The 19,218-nt window shown below is 43.7% G+C and overlaps 2 protein-coding genes across 2 annotated transcripts; one reads left to right on the forward strand and one right to left on the reverse strand.

Moving 5' to 3' along the window:
• Window positions 1-1,732: 1,732 nt before the first annotated feature.
• On the forward strand, window positions 1,733-8,674 carry igfbp2a (insulin-like growth factor binding protein 2a). The gene is made up of 5 exons (XM_086067378.1): window positions 1,733-1,770; window positions 2,029-2,425; window positions 6,681-6,853; window positions 7,652-7,792; window positions 8,380-8,674. The coding sequence occupies exons 2-5, from the start codon at window positions 2,044-2,046 to the stop codon at window positions 8,542-8,544; spliced, it is 861 nt and encodes a 286-aa protein (XP_085923504.1). The 5' UTR covers window positions 1,733-1,770; window positions 2,029-2,043; the 3' UTR covers window positions 8,545-8,674.
• Window position 8,675: 1 nt separating this feature from the next.
• Window positions 8,676-18,949, reverse strand: LOC147180113 (insulin-like growth factor-binding protein 5). Its single transcript, XM_086067379.1, has 4 exons — window positions 18,143-18,949; window positions 14,745-14,917; window positions 14,540-14,659; window positions 8,676-14,457 (listed from the first exon to the last, which is right to left on the reverse strand). The coding sequence occupies exons 1-4, from the start codon at window positions 18,474-18,476 to the stop codon at window positions 14,320-14,322; spliced, it is 765 nt and encodes a 254-aa protein (XP_085923505.1). The 5' UTR covers window positions 18,477-18,949; the 3' UTR covers window positions 8,676-14,319.
• Window positions 18,950-19,218: the final 269 nt, after the last annotated feature.

The following is a 19,218-nucleotide window of genomic DNA, read 5'->3' on the forward strand; positions in this document are numbered from 1 at the left end:
GTATTTAAGATACAGAATTGTACAAGAGACAAAACAGATATTGTCAAACACTTACAGTCATATGATGACTTTTTCAGTACACTCTCTGAGCACTGCGTGGCGCACTTGAGGTGGGTTTGAAATGACACGTTCTTTGTACGTCACAGTCTTTATTGATACTGTGGCGTTAATGTATGAATTATTATTATTATTTTTAATTTGATTATATTTGATTGTGTTTGCAGTTTCCAGTTGGAGTGCACAGCATACACTTACCTTCCATTGAGGGTAGCATAAATATTGGTAACACCTCAAAACTCCTTAAAACCTTAAATTCTACACTACAAACTTCTAAAGTACTGAGCAAAGTATTGTCTTTATAAAGCTTTTGTATTGGATGTCATTTGATAGTATGCGGCTGCACTTATGACACGACGTGAGTGCAGCATAACCACACAAAATGATTTGTCCTGCACTTTTATGTCTTTCTACCCTGTCATATATCGAAAGAAGTGATCACATGCAAGGTCAAATAGATTAAGAAGCAAAAAAGTGTCAGAGACCTTTGGACTTGGGTCAGGGGGTCACAGCCCACCTCAGGCCATGTATTTCAACACTCTTGGAGGAAATTGAATTGCAGTTACAATTAGACCAGTTGACATACACAGTTGAGATGTGTGGGGGGTTGGGTTGTGGTATTCCTGTGATGTGAGAGAACCAACGGTACCCGCTGACCATTTCTATGTTCAAAATATTAGATGGTCTTTATTATTATATCAGGACCTGATATAAGTCCCTTGTGACTTGGAAGCCCATAGTGGCTATTTTTGTGAGGATTTGCTCCGCCTCCTTGTTTCCATGGATTCCATTTTCCACATACTGTGATTGTTAATGCATTCTCAGAAATGGGATACATTAACTTGTGCTCAATGAAACAAAAGAGGCAAAAGTAGGCCAACGTATGCTAATGCCGCCTCCGTCCGCTATCTCTGCCCTCTTCAGTTCTATTCTATGTAGAAGAACTATATTTTGTGAGACAATCTGTCCCCTTCATATTGATATATACACCAAAACACATTTGTTACGACCCCCCCCCCCAGCTATATTTTTTCAAGAATAGGCCTACTGCCCTACTTTTTAGAGCAGCGAAGTGTAGTACGCAGTCTCTTGTCTAGTGGTACACAAAAGTATCACTGCAACAAATACAAATACAATTTACAACATTTAAAATATGAATTACAATCAAGTATACAAGAATGAAGCTACACATGCATCCTGTTACAACTTTTCATGCATAGTATATTTTTAAATTGTCAAGAATTGCATTTGTTTTAATTACAGTGCATTTGCATGATCAACTGTTTGATTTTCAACATGAAGTAGGCTAGAATTTTTGTTTAACTTTTGTGTAGTACATTTTAATTGAATCATTATCTAAGACATGACAATTTTATTTAAAGAGACGGTGTGTAGAAATGTCTGCCATCTAGTGGTGAACTAATGAGATGACAGCGAAACATGTCAGCCTCCTGTATGTAATGTAATTAGCGATGACTATACTTATGATTTTATATATAGGCCTGTATATATATTTTTAATGTATGTTGATAGAACATATTTTTGTACATATTATTGAAATGAATCTTGTCTTTTTAAAACGAATGAACATATCCCTTTAAACAATCCACATGACTTTCTTGCCTCATTTACTGTTGACTTTATCCAGAACCCCAACCCCGACTTTATTACCTTTTCTCTTTCTTTCAGTAAATAGCCTATACTGTACTGAAGGTTTGAATTCTTATGGCATTGTTCGTTGAATTCGCCTTGGGGTTGTGAGGGCGTGGCTGTCAAAAAAGATCTCCCTTGCAAATCGTTTGAGAGCCAGTCGTCAAAGTTGACATGATCCAAAGGGCTCCTTGGAGAATTGTAGGACCCAGCAGACGGTTCACCTGTTCGCTTACGCGCGAGCGGCCCCCATCCCCTCCCTCTTGCCCCCCCCCCCCTTCCCCCCCTCCCTCCCCGTCTAAACTTGCTTATTCCTTCCAGCGGCAGCCCGCGACGATGCCACAAAAGCAGAGGCAAATAACGATGCTGAAGCTCCCCAGCCTGCTGGTCCTCGCCGCGTCCCTCGCCGGCGCCTCGCTGGCCGAGATGGTGTTCCGCTGCCCGGCGTGCACCGCCGAGCGCCAGGCTCTCTGCCCGCCGCTCGGCGTGCCTTGCGCGGAGATCGTGCGCGAGCCGGGCTGCGGCTGCTGCCCGCTGTGCGCCCGGCAGGAGGGCGAGACGTGCGGCGTGTACACCTCCAGGTGCGGCGCCGGCTTGCGGTGCTACCCGACGCCCGACTCGGAGCTTCCGCTGGAGCAACTGGTGCAGGGCCAGGGCCTGTGCCGGCACACGGTCGACGCCGACGTCACGAGCCAGGAGCACCGGGAGCAGACCAGCGGTCAGTCCCGCCTTTGCCTTTGCCGGTCCTCTCGCCATCGACTCGGCTAAGTTGTTAAGACACAATTTGTGATCAACACGAACGTGCTATTGGAAGTCGAAACGATACGAGATACTTATGCTTTTAATTCAAATAGGTGGTCCTGCTTGCATTTAAAAAGGACAAGGCACTTGTTGTTGTTAATTGACAACATTCATTATATTAATGTCACGCTGGTCACGTGTGAAGAAAGCAAACCCCGCCCATGCAGGCCCTCCGCTCTTCCGCCACTTGAACCCATCCAGCCAAGGTAGTGGCCAGAATTCTCACGAGCTGCACTCCTTTGGATGGTGCTTGAAAAAAAAAAAAAAATCCCAATGTTGATGTTGATGATTCTCTGAGGGAGTGGAGAGAGCCGGGAGACAGCGGGAGGAATGTTGCATTGTTTGGAAAAGCTGGACTTTAGGCTTTGACCTGCAGTAAGCATACACTGCGCTCTACCTAGAAAATGGGCCGGCTGTGTGTGCAGGAGGACTCCAGTGAGCCTCATGTGCTTTGTGTTTGTACAAGGACGGGTCACTGTGAAGAGGGAAAGTAAACAGCCTCATGATTTGGATCATTCTCAGGCCCTCAGACTTTGAATGTGTTGCCTGAATGACAGGTTGATTTTGGTGCTGGGGTGCTATAGACATTCGTTTCTTCTATGATAAGCAGCAGTCATGATTAAGTTACTCCTTGGAGCGACCCTTCACAAACCGGCTCAAGTATAGCTGGGTCAAAGGTCATGAATCGGGCTTCCAAAGGCCTCACATCACTTTTTGCTTGTTGTACGCGGCATCTTCTCCCTTGGCGAACGAATGACAGCTGCTGAAGGATTATAATAGTTTGTCATGCAAATAATAATAATAATATTAATAACAGCTGGGATAGGCTCCAGCATGCCCACGACCCTTGTATAATAATAATAATAATAATAATAATAATAATAATAATAATAATAATAATAATAATAATAATAATAATAATCAAATAATAATAATCATAATCATAATCATAATAATCATATTAATAATAATAATATTCATAATAGTAATAATCATAATATAATAATAATAACAACAATAATCAAATAATAATAATAATAATAACAGCTGGGTTGGGCTCTAGCATGCCCACGACCCTTGTATAATAATAATAATAATAATAATAATAATAATAATAATAATAATAATAATAATAATAATAATAATAACAACAACAACAGCTGGGATAGGTTCCAGCATGCCCAAGACCCTTGTATAATAATAATAATAATTGTTGCAAGCATGTCAACAGTAGTCCAGTGGTTAAAGCAAAAGACTGGTGTGAGGGGAACCAGGGTTCGTATCCGGGTTGGAGCAGACACAAATTTGTATCTATATAGCATAGCATGAGTCGGACCCAATGTAACATCTGTATGGCGGCCACAGTTGTCCATATGGAGGAGGTAACGATGTCAAGTACACGAGAGCCAGAGTGGAAAGAAACAGCAGTGCCATCTGAAATAACATGCTACGCTAACAAGAGACATTCCTGTCCAGTTGAAGCCTGACCGACTGAAATAGGCCAGAGATAATCCTCCCCCAAAAAAATCATCCACACAACGCGGACATTTTCAAAACAGTGCCACACAAATCAAGATGACAATCACACATAGAGTAGGTCGGCCTCCGATCCCCGATCTTCTTGTGCTTGTGCTCAGAACCGGAAAAACTCTTCACCCGCCCGTCCGTCCCCGTCGCAATCTTTTGATCTATTTTCTCCAGCGCTTGTCGCCGTTCGGGTCACAGGTGAGCTGCGGCCTTTCCCGGATGACTTTGAGCGAGAGGTTGGGTCCACCTCGTGCCAGTCGCCAGCCAGTCAATAAACCAGCATGATGTCGGAATGTGGGAGGACGCTGCACAATTCTGTGCTCATCATTTGAAGGCTTCTTCTTCTTCTGCGCGGCGCTAAAGTTGTCGTCTCAACCTTAAAGACGAAGAAGGCTTGCCCAGTTGCCCTAAGCCGGAGGTGGGCATCGAGGGCCGGAGTCCTGCAGGTTTGGCATGTTTCCCTTTTCCAACACAGCTGATCTGTGATCAACTCATCAGCGTAAGCCTGATAACGATCCTGCTGATTGGAATCAGCTTGTGTTGGAAGAGGGAAACCTCCCGAACCTGCAGGACTCCGGCCCTCCGGGACCCGGATTGCTCACCTGTGCCCAAAGCGGACCCATCCAAGCATTCTTGATACACTTCGTTCATGGGTTCTCTTAACAAGTCTGTGAACGAGCATTTAACCTTTCTGAAATGATTTCATCTTTTACAATTGTGTTGATGTTGTAATGAGGCCACATTGAGGGATTTTAAAAAGGGTTTTAAAATAAGGTTGGAATTCATCAATTCATCTGATTAAAAAAAGAAAAACACGATTTAATTTCCGTCCCTTTATTCAAAAACAAGACATTATTTTAATTTGTCAGTCCAGAAAATGTGCAAACATAAATTATGATTCCGTTTCTGGTCCATAATTATCAACAAAATGTGGACATTGATTTTCAAAGTAAGAGTAAATGTTTCATTTTGCTTCAACACAAATAAAATCAGGCTGCTTTCACAAAGGATTCCAGAAATTGGAGAATATTTACTGTTGCGAAGCTGACATTTCAAGCATCATTTTTCATGGTTAACGTTAGGGGGAGGGGCTAGGAAATGCATTATGTCAATCACATGTCCCCACTAGACATGTAAATCCAACTGTCTGTGTGTGTGTGTGTGTGTGTCAGTGCTAGCATGCCAGAACGTGTCCAAACGGTGCTTTGAGATGAACGGCAAACACGTGTGCCTTCTGCATTTTGTAGAACAGGGTTCATCAACCTTTTTGAATTTGAGAGCTATTTCTTGACTACTGATTAAAGCAAATGTGTTTCAATGACTTTAAACAATGTTATGATTGCGTGTTATTAATATTATTACTAAATAATGATCTTTATGAGGATTTTTTTTTAACTCATTGACTCCCAGCCATTTTGACTGAAGCAACCCCCTTCGCTCCCAGCTGGTTTACTGGATTTTGACTTATTTTGCAAGGCCCACAAAATATTGTGTTCTATTGCTATAAAAACATGGAATCTACCAAAATAAAGATTAAAGATAAAGAAAATAGTCTCTTCTTTCATCAGGATAAAAAACAGAAGAAGTTTGTATCTGTTTCCGTTTTACAGCAATTAGCATTAGAATACAGCTAAGTTTCCTCCTTATTCACAAATTTGTTGAAAACAGTGTGAAAAGAGCTTGTTGCAACATAGGCTGGTTGATGTCTTCTACTCTGCTGCCACCCGCTGGCCGTTTTTTGTAAAAACTACCATTGCCTTAAGCAACCTCTTCAGGTCAGAGGCTGCGTCCTAAATACCTTTTTGAGGCCATGACAACATTTAAAATATGTCATTTGTATCCGTTTTGGGGAGCAAATGAGTTAATAAATCTCTACCCTTTTTAAAAATGATCCGCGGGCTACTTAAGATCCAAAGATCAGCCATCCGAGAGTGCCTGAAGTCTTTGATTGTATTTGTGGACAGACCCTAACCCGAACCTTGAATGAGGCAGTATTCGCTCTGCTGATCCGAATCTTGACGCGGCACCTCTGGCCTTTGTGCATTCTGGGAATGTGTCATGGATCGGTTTTGGAAAGGAACTCATTGTCCCGGGATGAATGAGAGCAGTAGACTGGACAGTTGGCCCGCTCCTCTGTTTTTAGTGCTGATCCGAGCCCACCGAGTTCTAAAAACTCCCCATAAAGGGAAGGAGGGGGTCGAGTGGTGCGCTCCTCTGTGCACATACAGTGAAAGAGATTGTGACCTTTGCCCTCTAAAAAATGGTGCGCTCATGTGTGGGGCTGCCCAGACTTTAGACCTCAACAAAATGTTGTCAGACACTTTTCTAAGGTTTGTCAGTTTGGGCTTTGAATTAGAAGGGAAGCAATTTGTAAGAAAATACAGAGAAAAAGCAGAGCCGCGAGCGAAGTCGGTGTCTTAATGGCGATGTTTTACAAACAGAGGGGTTTGCCTTTTGCTGATAATAATTATAATTCTATATGGATTAACTCATGGACTGGCAGCCATTTTCACTGAAGTTGGGGTGGTTGGAGAAAAGTCAATAAATAAATAAATAAATAAGAGGCAAAGACGCCAGCCAAGCTGCCCAATTCGGACTTTCCAGGCCCGAATTGAACACAAAGGTCATCTCCCGTCCTCCTTCAGGCGAGGCCATAGAACTGCTGTCCGAGTCGGGCCTGAGCGACGTCCGCTTACCCAGTAAGGAGAGCACCTGGATGGGACCCAAGGAGAGCGCCGTGCGACAACATCGTCAAGAGATGATGACGAAGATGAAGAGCAACAAGGTGGAAGAGATGAAATCGACGCGACCCAGACAGGTGAGGACGACGCCACGCATGTCGGACTGTAACGCCGGCAACGCGGTCCACATTTGTACTTATGCATATTCATCCGTGGACGTCGAAGGTCAAACCTAATCCAAGGAGCTGGATTCATCCATATTTCAAAACAACATTTCCACATAAGTTCAATGGTTGACATTTTGAAGTAACATCTGAACGGTCATAAAAGTTAACTAGTTAAGTTATGCATACAGTAATTGTCAACATTGGGCAGTGACGACAATTAGAAATGCAGCTTGGTGTTGTCGGCGGTTATTTTCACCCTCTTATTTCATTATTTATGCACACAAAATAGATCATATTTAGACCATCTTTGATGTACAACAAATAATTAAAAGTAAAACATGTTCAGATGGGATTGTAACGTAAGTACAACAAATTGTCTTTTTTTTCTTGCTCTTCTCTTTCTGCAGGAATTGTGGCAATTACAACTTTGAATTCAAATTTTACACCACATCCGAACATTTAGTGCGTATGACCACAATTAATTAGTTTAGTTTAAAAAAAATGTGTGCGACAGTTTTTTGCCATATTAATATTAGAAACATGATTGCTGCAGTAAAACACAATTAAAAAAAAAGTGCAATACGTGTTTCATAAAGTTCTATGAATTAATTCCAAACCGTGTATTCCCTTTTATTTTGTAGTATTACTCTTGGCTGTACTACTTTAAGTGCCAAATGTTAGATGTTGTGGCGATGTCTTGCATAGCCTTGCACTCAACCCTTCTTTCCCACCCCGGATGACCCGGATGTGCTTTGTTTTGGGTCGAAGACTCCGTGTCAGCAGGAGCTGGACCAGGTTCTGGAGAGGATCTCCAAGATGCCTTTCAGAGATAATCGAGGACCCCTGGAGGACCTTTACGCGCTGCACATCCCAAACTGTGACAGGAGAGGGCAGTATAACCTCAAACAGGTGAAGAATAAACCGTTTCGTAGCGTTTGGATGTCATGCTACTTCCGGGTAACAGAAACGTGATTGGCTGCACTAACTTCAAACATAAAATAGAATATATTTCAATTAATCCAGCAGAATTTGGGGTGGAGAGAACAAAACTGGATGTCATTCATAGTTGTACAAATAAATAAAAATAAAAGAAATGATAAAATACATCATCAAAAAATATTATTAAATAGTGTGAAAATAAATAAAATGATAATAATGATAATAATAATAATAAATAAATAAAATATTGTTTTTTACTTGCGTTCGAAAAACATAATTGCCTGCTCGCTAACGTGAGCTCTATTGCATGCTCTTCATTTCAGCATCAAAAGAGAATATCTGTGCCATTAATCAGCACAACAGAAATCTTCAATCACATCTATTTAAAAAAACAAACACATTTTCTGTTGAAATGGAAGTCTTCCGACCTTTTGACATCACAGCGAAATTGTCTATAGATCCTCAGAGGCTCTTTTTTTTTCCCCTTTTCCTTTTCTATCCAGTTGAACTTGTCATGTATGTCTTCTATTGTAAGACAATTGCTTGTATGATTCCAGTGCAAGATGTCTCTCTATGGTCAGAGGGGCGAGTGCTGGTGCGTTAGCCCCCACACCGGCCGACCCATCCCGGCGGCCCCCACTGTGCGGGGCAACCCCAACTGCAGCCACTACCTTCCCGAGCTGGAGCTGGAGCTGGACATGGCCAACATGGAGCAGATATAATGCTAATAACACACAAAAAAAAAAGGAACTGTCGAGCAACAACACAAATGAGGAAGTGAGGCCAACTTGCAAGCCTCAGAGAGCACATTGTCAAACTTAACATATAATAAAAAAAGATTTGTAGATTCAAGGAGCTTCTTTGCTTTTTATTTTCTGTCAGCCATCCAATGGCGCATTGAGATACGAGTGTGACCGTGCTTGTATCTCAAAGCACGCGTATCATCCTCTTGCCCCAGTAAAATGAAAATATAAAATTGTGCTTTATTGAAAACATACAGCAATGACGTGATTAAATAGAAGGTAAAGGATGGTATGCGCACCTTGGCCACTTGGCGGCAGTATACTACAGACACATTAAAACTCCTAAACAAGCTGCAGTATTATTAGCTCGACATGATTGTGACTATTTTATTGTGTCTCGATGAGCTGCTTTAGCATTTATGATCAAATACGGATTGCTTAAACGGTGACACACCAATGCTCGCCTATTGGTTTGCCTGTCTACGGCATTTGGCGTCGTTTGTTAGCATCAAGCGACAGGCCAAGAAAAGCTACAGCGTGCTTCTTTTAAATACATGTCATGTTATTCTTGTCTAATGTCGAGCTTGACAAATATTGGTGAGGGTACGACATCTTGAAAAGCATCAAAAATAACTTTCTGATTTTACAATCAAAAGTTCAAAAGCCACCTAAAAAAAAATGCTTTTCCAGAGTACAGGATCTTTATTTAAAGAGTGATTTGTTTTACAAAACCTGAGTACATCAACAACACACGTGATAAATATTTGACAAGTGTTCACATCGTAGTCGCTTCCCCCCCCCCCCCTTTTTTCTTCGATTTGCCACATCATTTGACTTTAGCAAGGCAGGACACATGCCACTCATCATAAAATAAACAAGAGGAAGGGGATGGTGGCGGAAAAAAACCCGAGTTGGCGTCAACATCCGCGTTGGACTCATCGAGCAGCCGCAGATGCAAATTGCCATTGAAAATGGCACGGGTCCAAAGGCACTTTTTCCATAGCAAGTCGGCGACCGGACACGCGCAAGCCAATTTGCGACCACCCAGCTGGATTTGAACCAACACAGACCACACGGCCTTTACATATCATTTGCGTGCAAAAGATTTCAGTGAGCTTTTCTGGAAGGGCACGTACACACGCACACGCACACGCACACGCACACTAACAGGAACATAAAAACATACTGGACACACATTCACTGAGAAGTAAAAAAAAAAAAAAGACTTCACTTTTATTTAACGACGAAACATATGCAGGAGACTGAAACTGATTTTCGTCACGGGCGCACATTTGAGCTACGGTTTCCCTCAAGCAGACGCTAACGACTTTGAGATCAATTCAATGTATAATTGTCATATAAAATGGCGGTCTTGCGTCGGACACGTGCGCTCTCATGTTTTGTTTTGTTTTATCACTGTAAGGCAATTCATCAAAGTTCAATTACAATTTCAATGATTACAATCCACAGTTCCAAAATGGAATACTAATTATTAATACAAATTTTGAGTTGTTGAAATTTTTTATATTTGTACCTTTTTTTAATTTTCAAATAATTAATTTGATAAATCTTATTTTGTCTACATGGAACTTCCATAATTATAGTGTTTCAAAGAAATGTATTTGTATTCATATTTTTTTAAACATTTTCTTGTTTTGTGCCAAAAAACAAACGGTCGTCCGAATCGTGATTTCAATTCTTACCAAATGAATCGTGATGAATCATTTCTTCGTAATCAAGCAGCCCAACGTCAACGATAGTCAAGCAATTGCTCAACTGCAGTTCACTCATTTAAGATGGGGGATCATTTTCCCAGCTCAAAAATAAGAATTCTCAATTACAACAATATCAGTAAAAACTCTAATGACATCAGGCACAAGAGCTGGATGAAAAACGGCACCTTTGTAACGATATTGCCCATTTCCGATGGATAGTCAAGAGAGGTATTCATTTATTGAGCAATGCGCTTCTTATTGTGCTCGTTGCTTGCAGAGCTTCTCATGCAACCGTCGTACCGGATCTCGTCAGCTTGTGCAAGTGGTCACATGACGTGCTCCATCACAACAGCGACCATTAACAGAAAATAACTTGTACGAAGCATCCAATCGGATTTCCGCACGGCGTCGAAAGATTTCTCTGACACACCACGATGTATTAATCAGCATTTTACTCTTTCATTTTTTTTGGTATTTATTTGGCATTGCTACTTGGCAATAACATCTCTCTGCATGTATGTATCATAAGGTGGACAGTCAGCTTTCCTCCTGCGGCTGTCGGAGCGACAACAACCCCAGAAAAGAAAAAAAACATTTAATGCCCAACATAAAGACGTCATGGAATTAATTCGTCCGTCTTACTTTTGCTCATGGCGAGCACATCGAGGAGACGTTGCCCACCGCTCCACCTGAGTCACTAAAAATATGCCACACATTTTCATGGCTGCTCCAAATCACATTATAAGAAGTCAAATAAACTGGCACATCTATCGATTCATTTCTGTGCATCTCGATCAATTTGAATAATTCATGGTGTGTTTCATTTCAGGTGTTCAATGCAGAAAGTGAAACTCATTCTTTACATTCATTAAACAAGGGCAACTTTTAATTGCTTACAGCTAATAAAAACATTAACTTGAGTATTGTTGTCCATGAAATTAGAAAACTGTAAAAAAAAGAAGAAAAAAGAATATATATTTATATATATATTGAGCAAAAACTCTTGTCAGTTGAGTACTTAAAGCAGGAAAAGGGAAACCACTGTTCCGTGTCTCCCTCCTCCGGCACAGCTGACTCAAATGATCAGCTCATCAGCAAGCCCTCCAGAAGCCTGATAACGATCTTTGTTCACGAATAAGGTGTGTTGGTGGAGGGAGACATGGAAAACAAGCAGCGCAGCGGCTCTCGAGGACCGGTCTTCGCGACCGCTCACTTCAAAGGGACAGTGCGTGAAAGTTGACCACTCGATGTTGCCGTATCAAAGAACGCGTCTGAAGCACATTACGTTGACTCGGAGACACCAAACTTCGCAAGCCTATCAGCAATTTTTATTTTGTATTTTGTATTTTGCGGGTAGCGGGTAGCGCACGACACACCAATAGGACAACGCGTGACGGAACACTATCCCTCCAAACACAGAAACTAAACAAAATGGAGCCAATGCTCCCGAAGTCCCAACAACCCAAGGAAATACTGACTGCGGAATTGAACCCATAGTTGTTATGGCGAACACTCGAACCAATCGTGGAGAATGAAACAAACAGGAAAGCAACTGTGGCGAACGGTGCCCTTCACGAAAGACGGTCGGACGAAACAAAAAAACACACAAAAGAGGTATCGAGGGCGGCAAACTAAACAAATAAACTAACGGACAAACGAAATGGAGACAAAGACCCAAAGCCAGACCCGCTCCCGACCTGACCGCCAGCCTTTTAAGGCCCCGCCCACACGAAAGCCCGTTTCAACGTATCCTCACAAGTTTCTTAGCGTTTAGGCCGTCGGTCCACACGACGGCGCGTTTTCGGAGCTTCAAAGCGATGACTTTTGAAAGCGATGACTTTTGAAAGCGATGACTTTTGAAAGCGATGACTTTGGAAAGCGATGACTTTGGAAAGCGATGACTTTTGAAAGCGATGACTTTTGAAAGCGATGACTTTGGAAAGCGATGACTTTTGAAAGCGATGACTTTTGAAAGCGATGACTTTTGAAAGCGATGACTTTTGAAAGCGATGACTTTGGAAAGCGATGACTTTTGAAAGCGATGACTTTGGAAAGCGATGACTTTTGAAAGCGATGACTTTTGAAAGCGATGACTTTGGAAAGCGATGACTTTTGAAAGCGATGACTTTTGAAAGCGATGACTTTTGAAAGCGATGACTTTTGAAAGCGATGACTTTTGAAAAGCGATGACTTTTGAAAGCGATGACTTTTGAAAGCGATGACTTTTGAAAGCGATAACTTTTGAAAGCGATGACTTTTGAAAGCGATGACTTTTGAAAGCGATGACTTTGGAAAGCGATGACTTTTGAAAGCGATGACTTTTGAAAGCGATGACTTTTGAAAGCGATGACTTTTGAAAGCGATGACTTTTGAAAGCGATGACTTTGGAAAGCGATGACTTTTGAAAGCGATGACTTTTGAAAGCGATGACTTTTGAAAGCGATGACTTTTGAAAGCGATGACTTTGGAAAGCGATGACTTTTGAAAGCGATGACTTTGGAAAGCGATGACTTTTGAAAGCGATGACTTTTGAAAGCGGGCTCCAGAGTGGACAGATTTCAAAACGCGTCCGTCCGGACGCCACATGCAGGCGACTCCTCCAGCGATGACGTAACGGTCGCAGCGCCGTGACGACGCATTGTCGCACATTGATGACGTATGCGCCAATTCTCGCGTGACTGTCAGTCTGTCAACAACAATGGCGGATAGCCGTGTTGTAGTCGTTTTGCGCAAACTATTTCGCTTCTTTCTTCCCACGTTCGACAAGCGGTGTTGTACGTGAATCACCCGCCATTGTCACTTCTCCCGTGTTCGTCTTTTTCAGTTTGTCTCCATACATGCAAAGCCATGTTTGTTCTGTAGATTGCAATAAAGTTAGAAAAAAAAGTGTCTGCGAGCACTAATGTGTCTTCTACGCTTTCCGTTAACTCCCTGTGGCTGCGCAACAGCGCCCCTCCAGACTTGGCATATACATTGCAGCCGTTAAACGTCCTCAGCGTCTTCTTTTGGACGCACGCGAGTCTTGAAATGCTTCTGTGTGGACGAGATTTGTTTGAGGAACGAGGCCGCCTTTGCTTCCCTCTGGGCGGGGCCTAAGCTGCGGCCACTAATGACCACAGCTGGTCCCGCACCTGAACCCAATGAGGCAATCAGCGCTCCTCCCCTGCCCTGATTGGTGAACCGAGTCATGGAAATGGTCCACCAATCAGGGAGGAGCGCTCACACCGTCCACACCCAAAACACACACACACACACAAAAAAAAACGGCCACGAACATCAATATAATTAGATATTACTAGACCAATGATTATATTAAACAAATGCACGAAAATGAAACGTTTTGGCATATTATAGAAATCAATAATGGGCTTTTTAAATGAATGAATTACTCGCTGACCACTAGATGGCGTATTGCACATCCATGCGTCCATGATCTGCAATGTCCCTTGAAATGACCTTTAAAGCCTTTAAAAAGTCAGATTTAGCACATCATGGAGAAGACTGCCAACTTGACTGTTGCGTCATTTCGAGATCAAACACATTTTGATTTATAATATGTAATATTCAAACATTTGGAGATGATGAATTTTTTTGTTAGTTGTTAGCTATAACCACTAATAAAATAAATAAAATTCATGATAGTGTATGGAAGTAAATCTACGCAGATTTGAATGAGAATCTGTTGTGATTTAAAAGATGTGAGCGCATCAAACGCAGAGATGAGTTTCACTTTTCAATTGAACGTGGAATTAGGAAAGGCAATTTCTCACTCACATTTTCAAAGTTATTGAGATGCACTTGCGTTACACAGCTCTGAAAAAAAAACCAAGAAACTTCTGCAAAATGATCCGTAGCTCTGATGTGGCTAATTCTAAGTATATGTTTGAGCAGAAAGAAAACTTTTTTAGTTCTATCGCGCGTTTGAAACCCCAGTTGTACAACCCACGAGCAAGCGTTTCAGCTTTCCTTACGACTCGCCCGTCACGACGCATCACGACGCATCACGAGACGGCTCGTCGGCGCTCGTCGCGACGCAAGCTCACTCGTTCCTGTTGCTGCTGCTGTCCAAGTCTTTGCACTGCAAGTCCCCTCCGGCGTAGTTGATGCCGGGTATCTTGGCCCCGAAGCGATCCACGCACCAGCAGATCCCCCTCCTGCGCCCGCGGGACGGCTTGCACTGCGGGTGGAGGAGGCGACGGCCGAAGGTTCGTTTTGAAGGGAACGCGCAAAAAAGGAGCAAGAGGAAGGCGCCGGCGTACCTGTTTGCGTTTGAAGAAACCTTTTTTGTCACAGTTGGGGATGTACAAAGACAGAGCCAAGACCCGCGACGTGTCCTTCATGCTTTGAATGAGCTGATCCAGACGTCTCCTGCAGGGCCCCTGCGCATAAGACGGGGGGGACCACCTCATTGCGGGAGGGTGACAAAAACAAAAGCCAGGAGCACAACGGCGAGCGATCACGTACAGACTCGGGTTCCAAGTTCTCCAGGCCGTGCAGGGCGAAGTTCAAGTTGCTGTTGGGTCCAACCCTGGCCAGCTGCTTTTTGCGCTCCTTCGCCTGCTTCATCGCCTGCGCCTTCCGACTGCTAATGTGGTCCCGTCCGTAAATGGGCACCTTGCTTTGGGGCAGCACGGACTCTGGGACATGAGAAAGACATCATCAGATTCTGATTGCGCGAACCAGCAGCCCGTCCAGAGGCCGCAAACCGTAAAGAAATACGTATTTTGGGAAAACCTGCTAAAATGCTCGTCTTAAAGTGGAAGTCAACCGTAAACATTTCTTGACAATAATATGTTAGATGTGACGAGTCTAAACGTGACATTCGGATGAATATTACATTTGCGCAATAGGAGTTATGCAGCCAAATCCATCTCGCGGCGGCCATTTTGCCACTTGCTTGCTTGTTGCTCATGACCAATCACAGCTCACCTTGTTTTCCGAAGCTGCGCTGTGATTGGTTGTTTCCCGAGCAACTGTGATGGCATTTTCACTCAACCGCAAGTGGCAAAATGGCCGCCTCCTGATATAGATCCAAACTGCTGGATTTTGCTGCTTAACTCATATTCCACTCATGTAATATTAACCGGAATTAGACAAGTGGGGCTATTATTGGCAAGAATTCTTGAGGGGTTGACTTCTGCTTTAAAGAGCAAACCAAACACCACTACGGTTATCAAATGTGAGAGTAGCACAGACCTCTCTGCCCTATTAGCTTGTGCCACCCACGGTTCCTGATGCTGCGTAGCACGCGAGTGGCTACGAGCCTATCGACGACCTCAACATGTCTTGTCCCATTAAGCCACTGCTGGCCCATTTCCACGTCTGTGTCACGCATTTCCAGCATCTCGTTGGTAGGCCACGTGGCCTTATGTGGCTGCTCGCTAAGCTACTAAGCTAACGGGGTGGTGAAACAAGGTCACCGTCATTCGCCGCCCCGCCCCCTTCCCCGCCAAAGCTTCTGCTGTACATCCCAGTGACGTCAGCCGTCCACATAATGACTTCTCGGAAACGGGTTCGTGCTGTCACGGTTATTATCTCGGTCGCTCAGGAATTTTTTTTTTTATGTCCATTAAGTCTTTGTTTGCTAATCCTCATCCAACCACTGCTGACGCATCACGTTGCTTTTAAATCGTTCTTGTTTCAATTGTCACGGTTGGTCGCAAACATTTGTGTGGAATGTGTTCAATGCGTGCATGCGACAGAGAAACATCTTTTTGCGGCATGGCGGCCATCAAATTCGCTGTGGCCATTTCATATTTTTCATGATGTCGCCGATTTGTATGAGTTGGTTGCTACCGATTTTAACATCTCAACTGGATCCACAGTTGAAAGAGGAAAGATAGAAAGACTGCATGCTGGCAGGGCATGAAGTGCCGATCCATCGATGGACTGACGTACAATCCACAACAAGGATGGGCAACTGCATGCGGCCCATGACCACACTCTGAGTGGCCCCTTGATTATTATTATTATTGAAAAACTAAAAATACTTTACAATCCCCCAAAAACACATCAAATCTATGTTTTCCAGCAAAAAATTAAAACGGGAAAAAAATTTCCAGCAAAAAAGACAAATACAAATGTGTATTTTTTTCAAAATTAAAACAAATAATCTGTGAATAATAGGCAGATTTCAGAGTATCAAACGGCGAATATGCATCAACTGTAATTTTTAGTTGTAATATCAACATTCACAACTCGATAGCTTAGTTGCACTTGCACAGGGTTTTTTACTGCCCTATAACACAATGTGAGTAGGTCAAGTCATTTTTTCCTGAATTTGGATTGATATGCAGGACAAACATAGCACCTCACTATTATTATAATTTTGGGCGAGTTGATTTCTATGAGGAAACTGCACAAAATGAGTTCTTGCATTTCATGTTGGTTTTGCTGTTCAACAGTTTTGAGCCATCCTTGAATTGTTTTTATGCAAAAGAGGCCTTTGCACGAGGGGAAAAAAATACACTGTATTTGTCGTATGCTTCAAACCCTTTGATGTTGGGTTAGGATAGTGGATTTGTTATACGGTATATGCATTGAGAAATGTATTATGAAAATTGAAATATATTCGGAGCGCACGTTATGTCCATATCAATAATGCCATTTTTGTCCTACATCCGGTTCGGAAGTGTGTGGTGCGATGCGGCTCACAAAGAGGACTGATGAAAAAATGGTGGTCCTGATCCCGGATCTAAAATATGACATCATCCCGTTTGAACAAGAAATCAAAGTGCACATTTGACAGGCCATTGAACGATCAAGTGTCAAGCAGCCCCTTTCAGCCAGAGCACCAACAAAAGAACAAAAGGTGGCGTGAACCCGTTCCGCTTGGAGCTTGGATTCAATGTCATCCATGTTGCATTAAACAACACCTGCAATTCAATCTTGTTGAATAAAATCTTTGCTCATATTTCTGGGCCTCCGGCCAACGTGACGTCATCCATAAGCGCATCCGCGCAAGCTCGTTTACGCCCGTCAGGAAAAAAAAAATGCAAAAGAGACAAGAACATAGGAGAGAACGGAGAAACGTGAGAAATAGAAAGTAATACGTAATATCTTTAAAAGGTCAACACCTGGAGTCATTATCTTCCGCTGAATAAAGGAGGAGTATTGGGATGTGACCCTCCATCATATCCGAAGCATATATTTCAAAACGGACTGCGGGAGGAAGTTCACATGAGCCAATTTAAACTAGAGGCCATCATGGGTGCCTGGAAAATGATTATTTATTCGTAACAAACACGTCTTTGATCATCTGTGCCAGGACAATTCAGAGCTTTCCTATTATATGGCACACTCTAAAAACAAAAACAATTTGGGGTAAAAAAATGGACCAATCCACTACTGCAAAGAATTGGTTCATTTTGTACAAAAACAATCTGACACGCTAAACAAAAAAAACGGGGTCATTTTGTACAAGCCAAGCCAAAATTGGATTGTTAACCCAATTTTATGGGTTGTCCAAATTTGCGTTGTTGGGTTGTTTTGTACAAAAAGAACCCAGAAAGTTGGGTCACATGAACCATTGACCCAAATTGGGTTATTTAACCAAACTGCTGAAGATATAAGCCTGTCAATCATATAGCTTCCTGCCACTGACATTTTTACATTTTACATTGAGAAGCGGTCATTATTATTATCATTATTATTATTACATCTACTTTTTGTTTGTTTGTGTGGCATCGCATTGTAACTATTTTGCTTTTTTTTTGTGCCCTAATTGGTCTGTTGGTGGGTGAGATGATCATTAGAACTATTGCTGCAGTGGGAGCTTTAAAAAGCACGCAACCGAGATGACGGACGGGCACGCACGCACGCACGCACGCACGCACGCAGGCACGCACGCAGGCCGGGCCTACCTTTGGAAGGATGCATCAGCTTGTAGGACTTCTCGTTCCTGCACACCCCGCGGCCGTGCAGGAGCGCGTGCAGGGGCTTCTCCTCGCCGTTTTTGGGGAGGCAGCGCAGGCCGCGCGTGCACGGCCCGGTGTACACGCCGCACGAGCGGCCGTCCTCCAGCGCGCACGTCAGGCAGCAGCCGCAGCCGGGCTCCTTCACCGGCTGGCAGCTCGCCGGTACCGGCGGGCACGCGGAGCGGGCCTTGTGGTCGCACGGCTCGCACGGCACGTACGAGGCCGCGCAGCTCGCGACGCACAGCAAGGGCAGCACCAGGAGGGGCGCGCTCAGGAGCATGGTACGAGGGATGACGGTCGGTCCGAACCCCCGATGCGTGGCGAAGGCGGCGTCCGCGGGTGCGCCGATTGCTGTCGCCGCAGACGAACCAGTCGACTTGCTCGCCTCCAACTTTTGCGGCTGCGAAAAAAAAAAAGGGCTTCACGTGCAAGGAGAGGTCCAACCGCAGCGTTGCTCTCTCTCTCTCTCTCTCTCTCTCTCTCTCTCTCTCTCTCCTCCTCTTGCGATCGCGCGCCAAAAGCTGTCGTCGTCTCCGCGCGCGAGAAAGAGCGCGTCTGTCGCTCCTTTCTGCCTTCGTGCGAGCGGAATGTGTAATCTGTGGCTGACGTTGAGCTGGCCTTAAAAAAAAAGAAAAAAGAAAAAAAGGCCAAAGGAGCGACGGGGATGTCAAAGGAGGCTGCGCGGAGGGGGAGGCGCGCTTGTCAGGCGCGCGCGCTGTGATGCTGATTCTGCAGGGCGGGTTCTGGCAGGCCTTCACGTGGGAGACGGGGATGGGACTCAAGCCTACTCAGGAGGACCACGACCCCCCCCCCCCCCACCAATTTCACTCAAGTTTTACAGGGAAGAGCAAGCATGCGAACAAGAATATAAAGAAAAGCAGTCTTTTCGATATTCATATTTCGGGGCCCGCTATTTCCACTCGAACACGAATTTGCCTCTCTCGGTGTTTCTTGCGCTCACAAATCTCCAGATCCAGTTTGCAGGCTCACTTACGACCAATGAGCATCATCTCTGTGTTCTT

This window comes from Leptonotus elevatus, chromosome 2 (genome assembly GCF_054856555.1).
Source record: "Leptonotus elevatus isolate MCC_2025b chromosome 2, RoL_Lele_1.0, whole genome shotgun sequence".
Taxonomy (NCBI): domain Eukaryota; kingdom Metazoa; phylum Chordata; class Actinopteri; order Syngnathiformes; family Syngnathidae; genus Leptonotus; species Leptonotus elevatus.